The sequence below is a fragment of the Dromiciops gliroides genome, chromosome 1 (assembly GCF_019393635.1).
Source record: "Dromiciops gliroides isolate mDroGli1 chromosome 1, mDroGli1.pri, whole genome shotgun sequence".
Taxonomy (NCBI): domain Eukaryota; kingdom Metazoa; phylum Chordata; class Mammalia; order Microbiotheria; family Microbiotheriidae; genus Dromiciops; species Dromiciops gliroides.
In genome coordinates, this window is record NC_057861.1 from 666777163 (window position 1) to 666791729 (window position 14567).

General features: G+C 38.6%; 1 protein-coding gene across 1 annotated transcript in view; it reads right to left on the reverse strand.

Annotated features, from left to right (window-relative positions):
• The window catches only part of FGD3 (FYVE, RhoGEF and PH domain containing 3), a 188143-nt gene that overhangs the window by 48179 nt on the left and 125397 nt on the right, over positions 1-14567 (reverse strand). Inside the window, 1 exon segment of the mRNA XM_044000771.1 lies at positions 3628-3784. Within this exon segment, the coding sequence (XP_043856706.1) occupies positions 3628-3784 (157 nt within the window).

The following is a 14567-nucleotide window of genomic DNA, read 5'->3' on the forward strand; positions in this document are numbered from 1 at the left end:
CACCAAAGGGTTAAGAGATGGAATGTCATATGTGAGGAACAGCAAGTCAGTCAGTGTAGCTAGATCACAGGGTACATGGAAGGGAGTGAAATGTAAAAAGACTGGAAAGGAAGGAAGAAGACAGGTTGTGAGGAACTAACAAGGGGGCAGCTAGGTAGCGCAGTGGATAAAGCACCGGCTCTGGATTCAGGAGGACCTGAGTTCAAATTGGACCTCAGACACTTGACACTTACTAGCTGTGTGACCCTGGGCAAGTCACTTAACCCTCATTGCCCACCCCCTCCAAAAAAAAAAGAACTAACAAACAAGATTAGGAGATCTCTAAGAGACCTGCTTGCTCTCACTTTCTACAATCATTTTGAGGGTTTCTTATAAAAACCTATGTAATTAAAAATATGTCAGCCTGAAGTATAGAGGACTTATTTTGGGATAGAATGGGCCACCTTGATGAAAATGTGCACCATTTAACTATCCACTTTGTGGTAGGAGGGCCAAGCTGATTTAAAGCTCAGTTACCAAAATAAAGCAGTCACTTGTGCCTCTTATTCATTTAAAAGTATGCCCTGGAAGAGTAAATGAAACTCATCTGGCCTTAAATTTGAGTCTTAAGATGGAGTAAATGTATTTCATTGGCGCTTACGTATAGGTCTTGAAGTTTATGGTTCACTGAGTCAATAAACCAATTACAGCTTGTGCTTAAACGAAATGAAGACGAAAGCTGAGGTATAAGGCATCGAAACTTAAGACTTGGAGCTGGGAAGAAACTTCGTCATCTTGTTCAACCTCCTCCTTTTCAAGATGAGGAAAGTGAAGCCCAATGAGTTTGATTTGTCCAAGGTCACAGAGCTAATATGCAGTAGAGCTGCATTCCCAAACCTAGCTTCTCTGACTCCAAATTCTGTGACCTCTCCACTACGTGATCTCTCGGTGGCCCCATGGGCCGTATGTCCTTGAAGGGTCAGGGTGAGCTGTGGCATTTCCCTGGAGTTGAGCACTCATGTTAAGGTGTTTCCATAGGAAACGGTTGTACATGCTGGCCTGGCTCCTTACAGTATAGGCATTAAGTCTGGAGATTAATTAGTACAGACAAAGAGGATGTTCGGGGTACAACAAGTTATCACGGCTGAGGTCGAACAAGGGCTACAGGCCGAAAAGATCCACGAGAGTGCCCGTGACGGAGGCTGGTCAGAAGCAGACACACCAGGACACAGAAAAGTCACAGTACACTTTCAGGAAGGTCTCTAATCATAACTACTATCTATGGCTGTCCACCCAAAGCTCTGAACCTTTAATGAAATGTTTATGAGTTGACTTGCCATACAATAAGTATATATTATAGGAAAACAAGATTTAGAGACAGATGGTACCTTAGAGATCAACTAGGTCAATGTTTCACTTTACAGGCATCAAATCTGAGACTCGATGAGGGAACATGATCTATATTCTATCACATGGCTATTATGTAGCAGAGCCAGGATTCAAACTCTAAATCTAGTTCTTTTTCGATTGCATCATATAGTCTCTTGAGCGTGGGATTTTCCGACATTAAAAATATGTATTTTTATGAGTATTTTAAAATGTCCTGGTATATGGTACCTCTTACATGTACTATGTCTTAAACATGTGCCTGCTTTGCCTAACAGTCCCCAACTCTGACACAACTAAGGGTTGGGTTCAAACTGGGCAGGTGGAAAATCTAGTCCAGTCAGGTAGACAGGAAACAATGTCTTGGGGTACAGAGTATGTGGGCAGCCTCACCCAACAACATAGTCAGTATGACTCTTGATTCCTAGACAAAGACAATGCAACCTCAGACTCTCTTTGGAGCAGCTTCAAGATACAGGCAGATAAAAACTTGCAAGTGGGGGTTGGAGCTGATGGCTGGCAACTGGGACAGAGATAGAGGACCAGGTCCCCCAGGAAGAAATACTACAAGTCAGTCTTGGGAGTGACAATGCCGTCCAAAGCAGTTTCGAGAGAAGGTCCTGATAGAAAAGGCCATGAATATGACCGTAATTTATGAATGTAATCTTTCTGCTGGTCTGTGCTGAAACCAAACCTCATGGTATAAAAAATACCTAATAGAATAGAAATGTTTCTTCCTTTGCAGAGAACATTCAGGGTTGGCGGAATAAGTAAGGAGCACTCAAGAGACAAGTTAACAGTTTGCCCTCCTATATAAAGGTAGTGAAAGGCTGGGGTTAAGTCACCAATAAGGGCTTTTGGATAAAAAGCTGCTTTGAAGCCCATCACACTAGAGTCAAAGCTGAAGTGAAAGGTGGAATGATGCTAACCTAAGGAAACCTAAAGAAAGATTCATGAAGCCTTGAAGAATGCCAGAGTTAAGATTAAATTGTCATTAATAAGAACTGAAGTTTAAGTCAGAGGGTATTGATTTTTTTAAGCCCCCCTCAACCCTTCCCTCCCAACAAAGCATGCAGATTGTAGGCTATAATGTGAGACTCAGTTATCCACACCCAGGGGAAAGTTCACTCAATCATAAAACAAACACAGTAGTTCACTTAGTGGCAGTTACCTGAACTGAAGTACCCAAAAGGAAATAAATCACCTCTGCAGGGCTAACTTTGAAAACCCAAACCTATAAAAGTGATCTCAGAGGTCACAGTAACACAAACTCAACCTATCACACATCTGGGAATTTCTCCTGTACCCAGAGACTTTTGGGAAACAAGATTATTATGTCTGAAGAGGGAGGGACAAGGAAGAAAAACAAGAAAACCAGCCACAAAGTTAGGAAATTGCTGTTCTACTTATCAATGACATAAGGCACTCTCAAAGATGACAGTAAGACCTTGATGTCAACCTTTAACAGAGTCATGCAGTGTACAGCTTATGGAAATAGGTTTTCTTGTCCACTTTTCTTTTCACAGAAATCTGATAAATGGTTTTACCACACGCAGTGTTTCTGTTTATACAAGAAGAGAGGGGCTGGTCTGAAGACTATTCTTCATAGTGTCTATCTCAAGGTCAAACCTTGTTTCTCCCCTATGTTAATTAGCTCTGGGAATTCCAAGTCTCAAAAGTACTTTGCTCATTATGGCAGCACCCAGGACTGTTTCTCACATGATGTAAAGACACAGGAAATGCCAAAGATAAAAAGCCATACGGCTGAAGTGACAGAGGGAAGGGGGGCAGAGGGAGAAAGAGAAAAGGCTAGAGAGATGAAGAAAAAATGGACGGGAGAGGTGGAGGGAGACAGGAGTAAATAAATATGGTGACAGGATATTTGAAGGAATCCTTGCAAATTAGGAAAAAACTTCTAAGCTCACAAAGGGCTTTCCCCCAATATTCTCTACCCTTATGCACACAGGAGTGACAACAATAGTTGGAAAGTCTGAAACCTCCACTTTCATTCCAAGACAAAGAAGCATTTAAAAAGAGCTACTGTAGTAGGAGGACAAGTGGGATAAAATGGACAAGTGAGATTCAGGAGTTCAGGCTCTATCTTGGTTCCAAGTATAGCTTTGGGAATGAAATATCAGTGTTTTCCACTCTATAAAATGGGTATTTCCCTCTATGAATTAATTTTTTAAAAGTACCAACCCCCTTCCCAACTATATTTTTTAACTGTTGACACATAGGTATAAAGAAAGACCCTCAACATACCTGGATGCTGTGAACAACATCTTTAAAGGGAGATGATCTCTGGGTCCAGGTGTTTACCAAGTCCATAGCTCTGTCAAAGTTCTTTACATATTCACCATACATCTTCAGGAATGGAGCTAGCTTCTGAAGGATATCCCCAATCCTGGGATTTGTACTCCTTGGAAAGGATGAGCACAGTAAGAAAGAAATTCTTGTTATTAGTGACATCACACACATACACCCTTACTAACTGGAGGGCAGGGTCATGGGCTCCAGAGCCTCTATGTAAGGAGGGAGCTCAACGCAGTTTTCTTCTCATTTCCCACCAGTTACTTGCTTTTGGACTTGTCTGGAATTCTCTATCAGGCCTTCCTTTTCCAGGAAACTCACCCTAGGGAAATCTCATTATCCAGCAAGATTGAATCTGCCTGGTACACACATCTCATCAGTACCCTCTGCCCCCTGTGATTAGACCTCTGACTGAAGAGCAGGAACATGGGCCCCAGGGCCTCTATTTGATGAGGGGTCTGGGCACAGTATTCTCTCCATTATCCATGATGCTTTGGACTTCTTTGGACCTCCCGATCTGTCTCTGCCCGCTCAGCCCACCTCCCCTTTCCACTCCTTTTTGTGTATTGTCTTCTCCCTTCTGTTACTTTTTGTATATAGTCTTCTCCCTTTATATGGTAAGGTTCTTGAGGGCAGAAATTTTCTTTGTTTTGATTTGTATTTGTGACCCTAATGCTTAGCACATTGTCTGGCACTGTGATAGGACTTAATGTTTATTGACTTAATGGTACACCCCCACAGAGAAATGGAACTCCTCCAAGACAAGACCAAAGATATACTTCTGAGCATCATGCTAGGAGGTATGGAGTATACAAAGAATATATAAGATTTGGTTCCTACCCTCCAGAAATTTACAAAGGGTTGGGAAGATAAGATACAAACTCCTAAACAATAGTAGAACAAAAGAAAACAGTATATGAATAAATGCTAAATTAGTAGGCAGCCAGCTGTAGTGAATAGAGCACTAAACTTGGAGTGATGAAGGTCTGGGTTTGAATCTCACCTCAAACACTAGGTGGACCTCACTTTTCCTCATTTGTAAAATAAAGAGGTTGGACTCAATGATTTTTAAAATCCCTTTTATCTCTAATCACTAATTTCATCACTGTCACTTCCCTATGAATTTCCACCAATTATGTAGAGCTTTACTTGTAAAAAGAAAAAACCAAACCAAAACCCAATACATTGGCCATATCTTACAATGTGTAACTTTCTTCAACTACAGCCTACCACCTCGCTAGTGAAAGGAGAAATACTTTACCCTAAGACCCCTGAAGTCATGATTGGTCACATCATTGATCAGTTCTAATGAAGATTGATTATACACAGACACAGATATATTTTTATATATACACACATGTATATGTGTGTTTAGAAACATATATACATATGTATGAAAGTTCCTACCATTTACAAGACACTCATACTCCTATGAGAGGTAGCATGGCATAGCGAAGAGAGATCAGGAAGACTTGGTTTCCAGTCCTATCTCTGACACACACTGGTTGTGTGATCCTAGTCAAGCCACTTAAACTCTTAGGATCAAAAAGAGATAAAAAATAAAAACCAAAAAGTTGAATTCTAAATTGGGGAGATGCCCATCAATTGGGGAATAGCTGGAGAAATTGTGGGATGAGATTATGATGGAACACTATTGTGCTAGAGAAATGATGAGCAGGATGCTATCAGAAAAACCTGGAAAAACTTACGTGAGCTGATACAAAGTGAAATGTACTACATACAAAATAACAGCAATACAATATTGTAAGAGGATCTACTGTGAATGAGTTATTTTCAGCAATACAATGATCCAAGACAACTCAGAAGAACTTATGAAAAATGCAATCCATCAACAGAGAAAGAACTGATGGTATCTGAATACAGACTGAGGCATAATGTTTTTGTTAGTTCCTTTTTCTAAAGTTTTTTTTGTCTGTTTTCTTTCGCAACCTGATTAATGTGGAAATGTTTTGCATGACTACACGTGTATAACTTATATTGAATTCCTTGAGTTCTTTTTTTTACCATAATTTTTTTTTTGCTTTGAATAGAATTTTTTTCCAAGATATATGTAAAAAACAAATTTTAACAGCAATTTTTAAAAGCTTTGTGTTCCAACTTCTCTTCCTCCCTCCATTCAAATTGCTTGAGTTCTTAAGGGGGTGTGGGGAGGGAGGAAGGAAGAAAATTTGGAACACAAAGTTTTTTTTTGTTTGTTTTTTTTTTTTTTTGCTGGGCAATTGGGGTTAAGTGACTTGCCCAGGGTCACACAGCTAGTAAGTGTCAAGTGTCTGAGGCCTAATTTGAACCCAGGTCCTCCTGAATCCAGGGCCGGTGCTTTACCCACTGTGCCACCTAGCTGCCCCCTTAACATCGCTTTTTAAAACTTTGTGTTCCGGGCAGCTAGATGGCGCAGTGGATAAAGCACCGGCCCTGGATTCAGGAGGACCTGGGTTCAAATTAGGCCTCAGACACTTGACACTTACTAGCTGTGTGACCCTGGGCAAGTCACTTAACCCTCACTGCCCCACCCCAAAAAAACCTAATGTTAAAATTTGTTTTTACATGTTAATTTGGGGAAAAAAATAAAATATTAAATAAATGGGAGGGGGGAACCCCCTCTCATGATCCTGGCTAATTCTCCAAAGACTAAAAGTTGGGAGCAGCTAGGTGGCACAGTGGATAAAGCACCGGCTCTGGATTCAGGAGTTCAAATCCGGCCTCATACGCTTGACATTTACTAGCTGTGTGACCCTGGGCAAGTCACTTAACCCAGTGTTAACTTATGAAGTGCCTTCACAGTGCCAGACACTATGAAAAATGCTGGATATACAAAGAAAGGCAAAAAAACAATCCCTGCTCTCAAGCTGAAAGGGAATGAGCCCTGAAGGAAGATTTAGATAGGTGGCACTGAAAAGCGAATACATTCCAGATGAGGGACAGCTTAAATGAATATACAGAAGCAGGAGCTGGAATGTTAAAATTTTGGATAAAATTAGCAAATTAGCCATCTGGCTGAAACACAGTATACAAAGGAGATTAATGCAGACTGGGAAGGTAGGTTAGAGCCAAACTGGAGAAGGCTTTAAACATCAGGTTGAGGAGTTTGTATTTTATTCTTGAGATAATAAGGAGCTACTGAAGATTTCTGAACAGGAGAGTGACATATTCAAAACTATGTTTAGGATGATTAGTGGGAGAAAAGAAAAGCAGGAAGCTGGAAACCAATTAGGAGGCTATAACAACAGCTCAGGCAAAAGGCAATAAGGGGGGACAGCTAGGTGGCACAGTGGATAAAGCACTGGCCTTGGATTCAGGAGGACCTGAGTTCAAATCCAGCCTCAGACACTTGACACTTAATAGCTGTGTGACCCTAGGCAAGTCACTTAGTCCTCATTGCCTCGCAAAAAAAAAACAAAAACAAAAACAAAAAGCAACCCACAACAAAAGGCAGTAAGGGCTGGAACTAAGGAAAAGTAAAAATTTGAGGGGACATGAAAGTCGTCTTTAAGTGTTTGGAGAGCTATCATGTAGAAGAGGTGTTAGAGTTCTTTTGTTTTTCAGGTGGTGTTGTCTGTCCTTTGTTCTTGAAGAGGACCATGACAGATGTGATGACTTGCAGTGAATTGGATTTAAGTGAGGAAGGACTGTGCAAAGTCACCAGCCTCATTCTCTCCTCAGGAGTCATCTGGATCCAGTAGCAAGATATACTATCAGGACAACTGGAAATAGCCCCAGACCTTAGACTTTTAAGCTAAGGCCTTTCAAAGGTCTCAGTTTGGTAGAGGCACAGGCCATTTAATGATTAAAACTAGGTAAGAAGGGAGGTAAAGTAAAACCTCTTTTATATATTAAAAAAAAAGAGAGATTAAAGTCCCTCTCCTCAAAAAAGACCCTCAGGTTTCTGATGAAGAGAGACAGACAGACAAGGGAGGGAGGGAGGAAGGAAGGAAAAAGAAATCTCAGGTAGCAGAAGTAGTAACAATGGGTAAAAGTTGCAGGATGGTAGATTTCAGTTCAATATGAAGAAACACTTTAAAATAACTTAAAATATGCAAAAATGCAAAGGGAAATAATGAGTCATAGTCATATAGAGTCTTCAGGCAGACATATTATGAAAGGAGAAATCCTCTATAATTCAGATAAAGGGTTAGTGATCACTAATGCTGAGGCATTCTGCAATGTTCACAATGTTCTGTGATGAGTTCAGCATGGGAAGATTAGTGAAAATTGTGGTATTTGAAAGTTATAGCTAAGAGCTGAGTTTTTATTCAAGTTGCCAAAATTTATCCAGATTCACAGAATTGCAAAAAAAGTACAGGTTTTGGGTAAGATATAAAACAGAGAAGAGAATTTTTGCCCAAGAGTTGGCTGTTTTGGGCTTTTTGTTACTTTACATTAATTATATTTTGTTTTTCTAACAACACAAAAAGTTTTCCAGGGCCCTTTCCTCTAGATTAGCACCATCGAGGACTGGCCAGGAATGAAATAAGGAGGCTTTTCTTATTAAATACATGTTTGTTGAATTGAGATGTTTGCTGAATTGTTATTTGAAACTTGTCCAAATACATTTCCTTAAAACTTTTAAGGGCCTGGGGACTGCACAGCTTGTTTCTTTCTGTTCTTTTTTTTCCTACTGCTTGATTCTAGTGAAGGGAATCTTTCCAATCTAGCTGCTATTTGGCTTCTGACCCTACACATGCCCCCTGAATGATCACATCTTATGTAAAATGAGGTTTAATATACACCGGAGTTGTTTCATTAGGAAAGTGCGCCCCCCCGGAAGTTACCAGAGATTGCTCTCAGTTGTCTCTTGAGATGACAGTAATTTTGGAACTTTTGTACAAGGAAGCTTCATACAAACTCTCATTCTGCTCCTTGTTCAGTAATGTTCTTATTCTCTATCTATTTGGTCTTGATTGACTGAACCTGTGCACTAAGCTTTTCTCATTTTGCATCTCCAATCCTGGGCCTGCCAGCCATATTAGTGTATTGACCCTGACTCCAGGGCCGGTGCTCTATCCACTGCGCCACCTAGCTGCCCCTCCCCTTTTCTTTTATCTCTTTGGGAGCATAGGCCTAGTTATGGTATAGCAAGGTCAAAGGATAGGTCGAATTTAGTGACTTTGAGGGGATAGTTTCAAATTGCCTTCTAGAATGGTTAGAATGTGAAATGGAATATGATTGTGCCATAAGAAATGATGAGTATGTTACCTACTTCCTCACAGAGGTGATGGATTCAAGATGCTGAATAAGAGTGTATATATATATATATATATATACATATATATATAAAATTATAACATTATTAATTATAAAACATAATGTATATGTGTATATATACACACAATATATATATACATATACATACACGCACATATTTCTGGACATAGTCACTGTGAAAATCTGTTTTACTTGACCGTGAATCTTTGTTGTTATTTTTCTTTCCAATGGAGAGTGGGTGAGAGAGTAAAAAAATAAATGTTTGTTAATTGAGAAATGATTTTTTTTAATTATCCTTTTCTTAAAACATCATAGTAATTTCTCAATCCTTCTCCCTACCAAATATGCAGTTAAGCAAAACTGACCAACAAAGAAATTATGTCTGACCAGGTATGCTACATGACAGTGATTCTGTAGTATATAACCTCTCTACTGTAAAGAGGGATGTATGTTATATCCTCTATTCTCTATATTGTTTATTATTAATAATCAGAGTTCAGAATTTTTGTTTTGTTTTCATTTACATTATTGTAATCATTATGTATAATGTTCTCTTGGTTCTCCTTTGTCTACTCTGTATCACTTCAAACAAGCCTTCCTATGTTAATCTTTATTCTTCATATTTTCCATTTCTTATAGTGCAATAATATTCCATTACATTTGGAAATAACAATTCATTCAACCATTCCTCATTGGGTAGGAACCTACTTCCTTCTCAAATTTTTTGCTACCAAAAAGAGTACTGCTACAAATATGTTGTTATATTTAAGACATTTCTGTCATTTATCTCCTTGTGGTATATACCTTGTGGTAGAATTGCTAGGTGAAAGGATGTGTACAGTTTAGTTATTTTTCTTTCAAAGTTCCACATTGTTTTCTAGAACAGCTGAACCTATTCACAGTTCCACCAACATTCATATGTCTTTCTTCTCAAAGTCCCTTAAATGTCAACTGTTTCCATACTCTTTTATCCCTGACAACTTTGACAGGTGTTAGGTGAAACCTAGGGATTACAATCGGTTCTACTTATTCATGGCAGTTGTGTTCTATGAAGTTTCTGCACACACTAAATTAGAGAACATTGAACCACTGCTTCTAGGGGAGATGCAAGGTTAGATTCCTACAAGTTTCTGACCACACTTACTTTAGCAGCCTTACGTTTAGAACAGTGAACATCCTCTTGCTTTTTCTATACATTCTGTATTGTAAGACTGAACTCATGGCCAACAGCAGTGTAACATGCCTTAATGAAGTTTATCTGACACATATTTTCTCCATAAGGCAAATCATAGTCTTCTTACATTTAGGAACGCTAGACAACACTTTAGCGCTACACTTGAGGGTCATTTTAAACATTTATTTATTTATTTATTTATTTATTTTTAGTGAGGCAATTGGGGTTAAGTGACTTGCCCAGAGTCACACAGCTAGTAAGTGTCTGAGGCCAGATTTGAACTCAGGTACTCCTGACTCCAGAGCCGGTGCTCTATCCACTGCACCATCTAGCTGCCCCTAAACAGTGTTTTTTTTGTTTTTGTTTTCTTTGTGGGGCAATGAGGGTTAAGTGACTTGCCCAGGGTCATACAGCTAGTGTCAAGTGTCTGAGGCTGGATTTGAACTCAGGTCCTCCTGAATCTGAAGCCAGTGCTTTATCCACTGCGCCACCTAGCTGCCCTGAGAGTCATTTTAAATAGTAAAATCACCAAGAAAAGCACCAAGAAAAAAAAAGTGGCACTGAATAGACTGCAAAAAGAACATTTGTTTATAGACTGAAAGCTGAAATAAGATAGAGCATCACTTTGTTCGACCTCAGTTGGGACTACTGATTTTAAGGCTACAGATAAAATTTTGTGAGTTGGAGAATTAGTAAATAGGGAATTCACAAATAATGAGGATCAACTGTATTTTAATTTGCATTTCTCTAATTAGTGAAATTGAAATTCTTTAAAGAATGTTTCCATGTGTGCACCATTTATATTTCTTTCTAGATTTTACATAACTTTTCAACTCATCCTGAAATCTTACCTTTGTGTCAAAACTGCTCATGATTTTTTTCATTTCCCCCTTAGCCTTATCTCTGGATACTTCTACTCAAAGAGTAATTTTTTTCTCATTCTTAGCTTGTCACAGTACACATTTTGTATTCAATGTTTGTTGAAAGAATTAATTAATTGTTTTCCTAGCACTTTTCTAGCTTTCTTACTTCCTTCTCTGATCAAAGGCTGTCTCCTTCAACTTCTGCCTTGAGACTAGGAATCATAAAAACCCTATGGTCCTTCTCACCAATTCATAAAAGGCAGGAATTACTCCAGCCCCACAAATCTGCTCAGTAGCTTGGTATATCTTTAATACACATTTGTTTGGCTGCTTAACAGCCTTCTTCATCAGCTCCTCTAGAAAAATTAGCTTCTTTAGAAACTGTTCCAGTTTCAGAGTTTAAAGCTACAATATCCTTTATAAAAATAGAAAATAAACTCATTTCATTAGAGGATGAGTAAGTTGTTTCAATTTTAATGCTATAATTCCAGAATCCTAGAGAACATTAATTTTAGTTGACTTTATTCTTTAAGAACATCCATCAAGGGGCAGCTAGGTGGCGCAGTGGATAGAGCACCAGCCCTGGAGTCAGGAGTACCTGAGTTCAAATCCGGCCTCAGACACTTAACACTTACTAGCTGTGTGACCCTGGGCAAGTCACTTAACCCCAATTGCCTCACTAAAAAAAAAAAACAAAAAAAAAACAAAACAGAACATCCATCAAATCATTCAAATCAATAAAAAGTTTCACTCCTAAATTTCCTATCCAATCCAACTTCTACAGAACCTACCTGCAACTGAGTCACTAATCTTTTAATTTATGATTTGATTAAATGTACATGGCTTTACCAAAAGTGGAATTAATATAAGAGTTAGTCCCTGCAGAAGGAGGAACACTTTTAAATGTGCAGATTTTCTGTTTAACATGGTTCAGAAGTAAGAAATAAGAGAGGCCAAAGGATTATAGACTTTATAGAAGCTTTATACCCATGTGTCATGAATACTTTCAAAAAGAAAGGCAAGAAGACCCTCACATGTCAAGTACTAAATTACATCATGAAATTGGTTACATTATGAATTGAAAGGAAATGGCCAATTATTGCAGACATTTCTTAATCAGCTGTCTGTGTATCAGACCAGTGAATTATTAGAGCAAAGATCAAAATCAATGCCAAATTAGATGAAGAAAAATTATAAGGCATGATGCATGATTTGAGCAATTCCAATTTTATCTCTTTCTTAAAATATTTATAATAAAAGGATATATACTATCACCAGTTCCTAAATTTAAGTAATAGATAGATCCAATGGCTTTTCTCAGGTCTCATACTCCACTTTTCAACAGTTTTTGATGTTGCTGACCACTCCATTTCCCTCCTCCTGGATCTTCTCTTCTCCCTTGGCTTTTGTGATACTGTTTTCTTTTTTTTTCTAATAATAAGCATTTTTATTTATGGCTTTGAGTTCCAAACTTTATCCCTCCTTCCCTCCCTCCCCTCTCCTCTCCCTTAGGTGGTAAGCAATCAGATGTGGGTTATTATACATGTGCAATTATGTAAAACATTAATATATTAGTCATTTTGTATAAGAAAACTTGAAGAAAAGAAAAAATGGAAGTAAAACAGCATGCTTCAGTCTGCATTCAATCAATCTCAGTTCTTTCTTTGGAGGTGGAGAGTACGCGTCATCATTAGTCCTTTGGGACTGTCTTGGATTGTGACACTATTTTCTCTTGATTCTCCTCCTCCTTGTCTGAGGACTACATCTTCCTTATCTTAGTTTCCTAAGAAGAGCTGTATTATAATCTATTTCGTGCTCCTTCAATTGTGTTTACCAGAGCTCTGTTTTAGGTTTTTTTCTCTTTCCTCTCTATATGAACTTTTTAAAAGATCTGTTTACCTTCCCTGGTCTCAAGGATGATACTCTAAATCTAAAAATGATTCCCCCAATAGAAAGATGACCCACAGATCTATACATTCATTCCTAGTCTTGTACTCCAGTCATATGTCATGCACTGCCTGATGGATATCACCTTCTGTATGTCTTACCTCACACCACAAACTCAACATGTCTATCTTTCTACCTAAACCTGCTTCTTTCTCCAAACTTCCCTTTTTCTGTTGGGGACACAATCATTCTCAATTCATAACATTGGAGTCATCTTTGACTCTTCTCATTCACTCATTCTCCAAATCTTAGAAATTGTGAAGTCTTATCAATTCAATATGCACATCATCTTTTGAATTTGTCCCCTTATCTACATTCACATGATCATCATCCTAGCTCAAATCCTTAGCACCTATTCCTTAGACTACTGGTTTACCTGATTCTAGCTTCTCCCTTCTTCAATACATTTTCCATACTTGCCAAAATCATCTTTCTAAGGTAGATGTCTAACCACACAGTTAAGTCCATATTATTTAATTATTGGATAAAATACAAATTTAGCAGCCTGATATTTAAGGGCTCCCACCTACCTTTCTAATTTTACTTCATAATACTCCTCTTCATATAGTCAAACTGAGCAACCAGTTCTTGACCTAAATTCAATAACAACACCATTTGCATAACCCTTTTCCCATGCCTGGATTCAACTCCCTCTTCATCTCTGACTTCAGAATCTTCATTTTCATTTAAGGGCAAACTCAGATATTATTACACCCATGGTGCCTTACTGGATGCAGACAATCAATAGTGCTCTACCCCCTCCTTAAGCTTTCCTTATGCCACACATATTTGTATTTCCATGGTCTCTCTTCCTCTCTTTGCCTCCAACTGTTGAGAGTAGGGACTGTTTTATTTTCTCTGGTTCCTAGTAAAGTATCTTGAACATAGTAGGCACTTAATGTTTGGTGGATTGAGGTTGGGGTTTTTTTTGTTTTTGTTTTTTTGGTGAGGCAATTGGGGTTAAGTGACTTGCCCAGGGTCACACAGCTAGTAAGTGTTAAGTGTCTGAGGCCAGATTTGAACTCAGGTACTCCTGACTCCAGGGCCGGTGCTCTATCCACTGCGCCATCTAGCTGCCCCAGTGGATTGAGTTTTAAGTAGCACAACCTCAATTGAGAAGCAGTGGAGGAGAAAACAAGGCTACAGAAAATCTAGCCATTCTTGCCCTTAAAGAAAGCAAAGACACAAGTAAACAATGTGATCTCAAGGATATTTAAGGACAAATTTGGAAAGGAAACAATAAATAGATCTAAAAGGGAAAAGATCTATGAGGAATTCCAAAATAAACTCTTTGCTCTATAAATGCCAGTGGAACCAACGCATTTGGAGATGTGCTTCATGGCAAAGTGGAAATGTTCTGAAGAAAACAAAGATGGTAAGAGCAGCTAGATTAGACCAAGTACACATAAAGGAGAGTCCACAAGAACAAAGAAATATGAACCTATGCTCTATATTTCAGTGCTCACCAGGGATTATGAGACTTTTAAGGTCTTAATTTTTTTAAACTTTTACAGTTTTTGTGTATTTTAATTCATTTGTTTCCCAGTTGCTATTGGCAATAAAACCTCTGGTTGTGAGACTTTGATGGATTTGATAGGAGAAGCTTGGAGACTATATTTGGTTACAAATGGAAGAGAAATTGGGGAAAAGCAACAGGTAACTAAGAAGGGAGTACATGCTCCAGG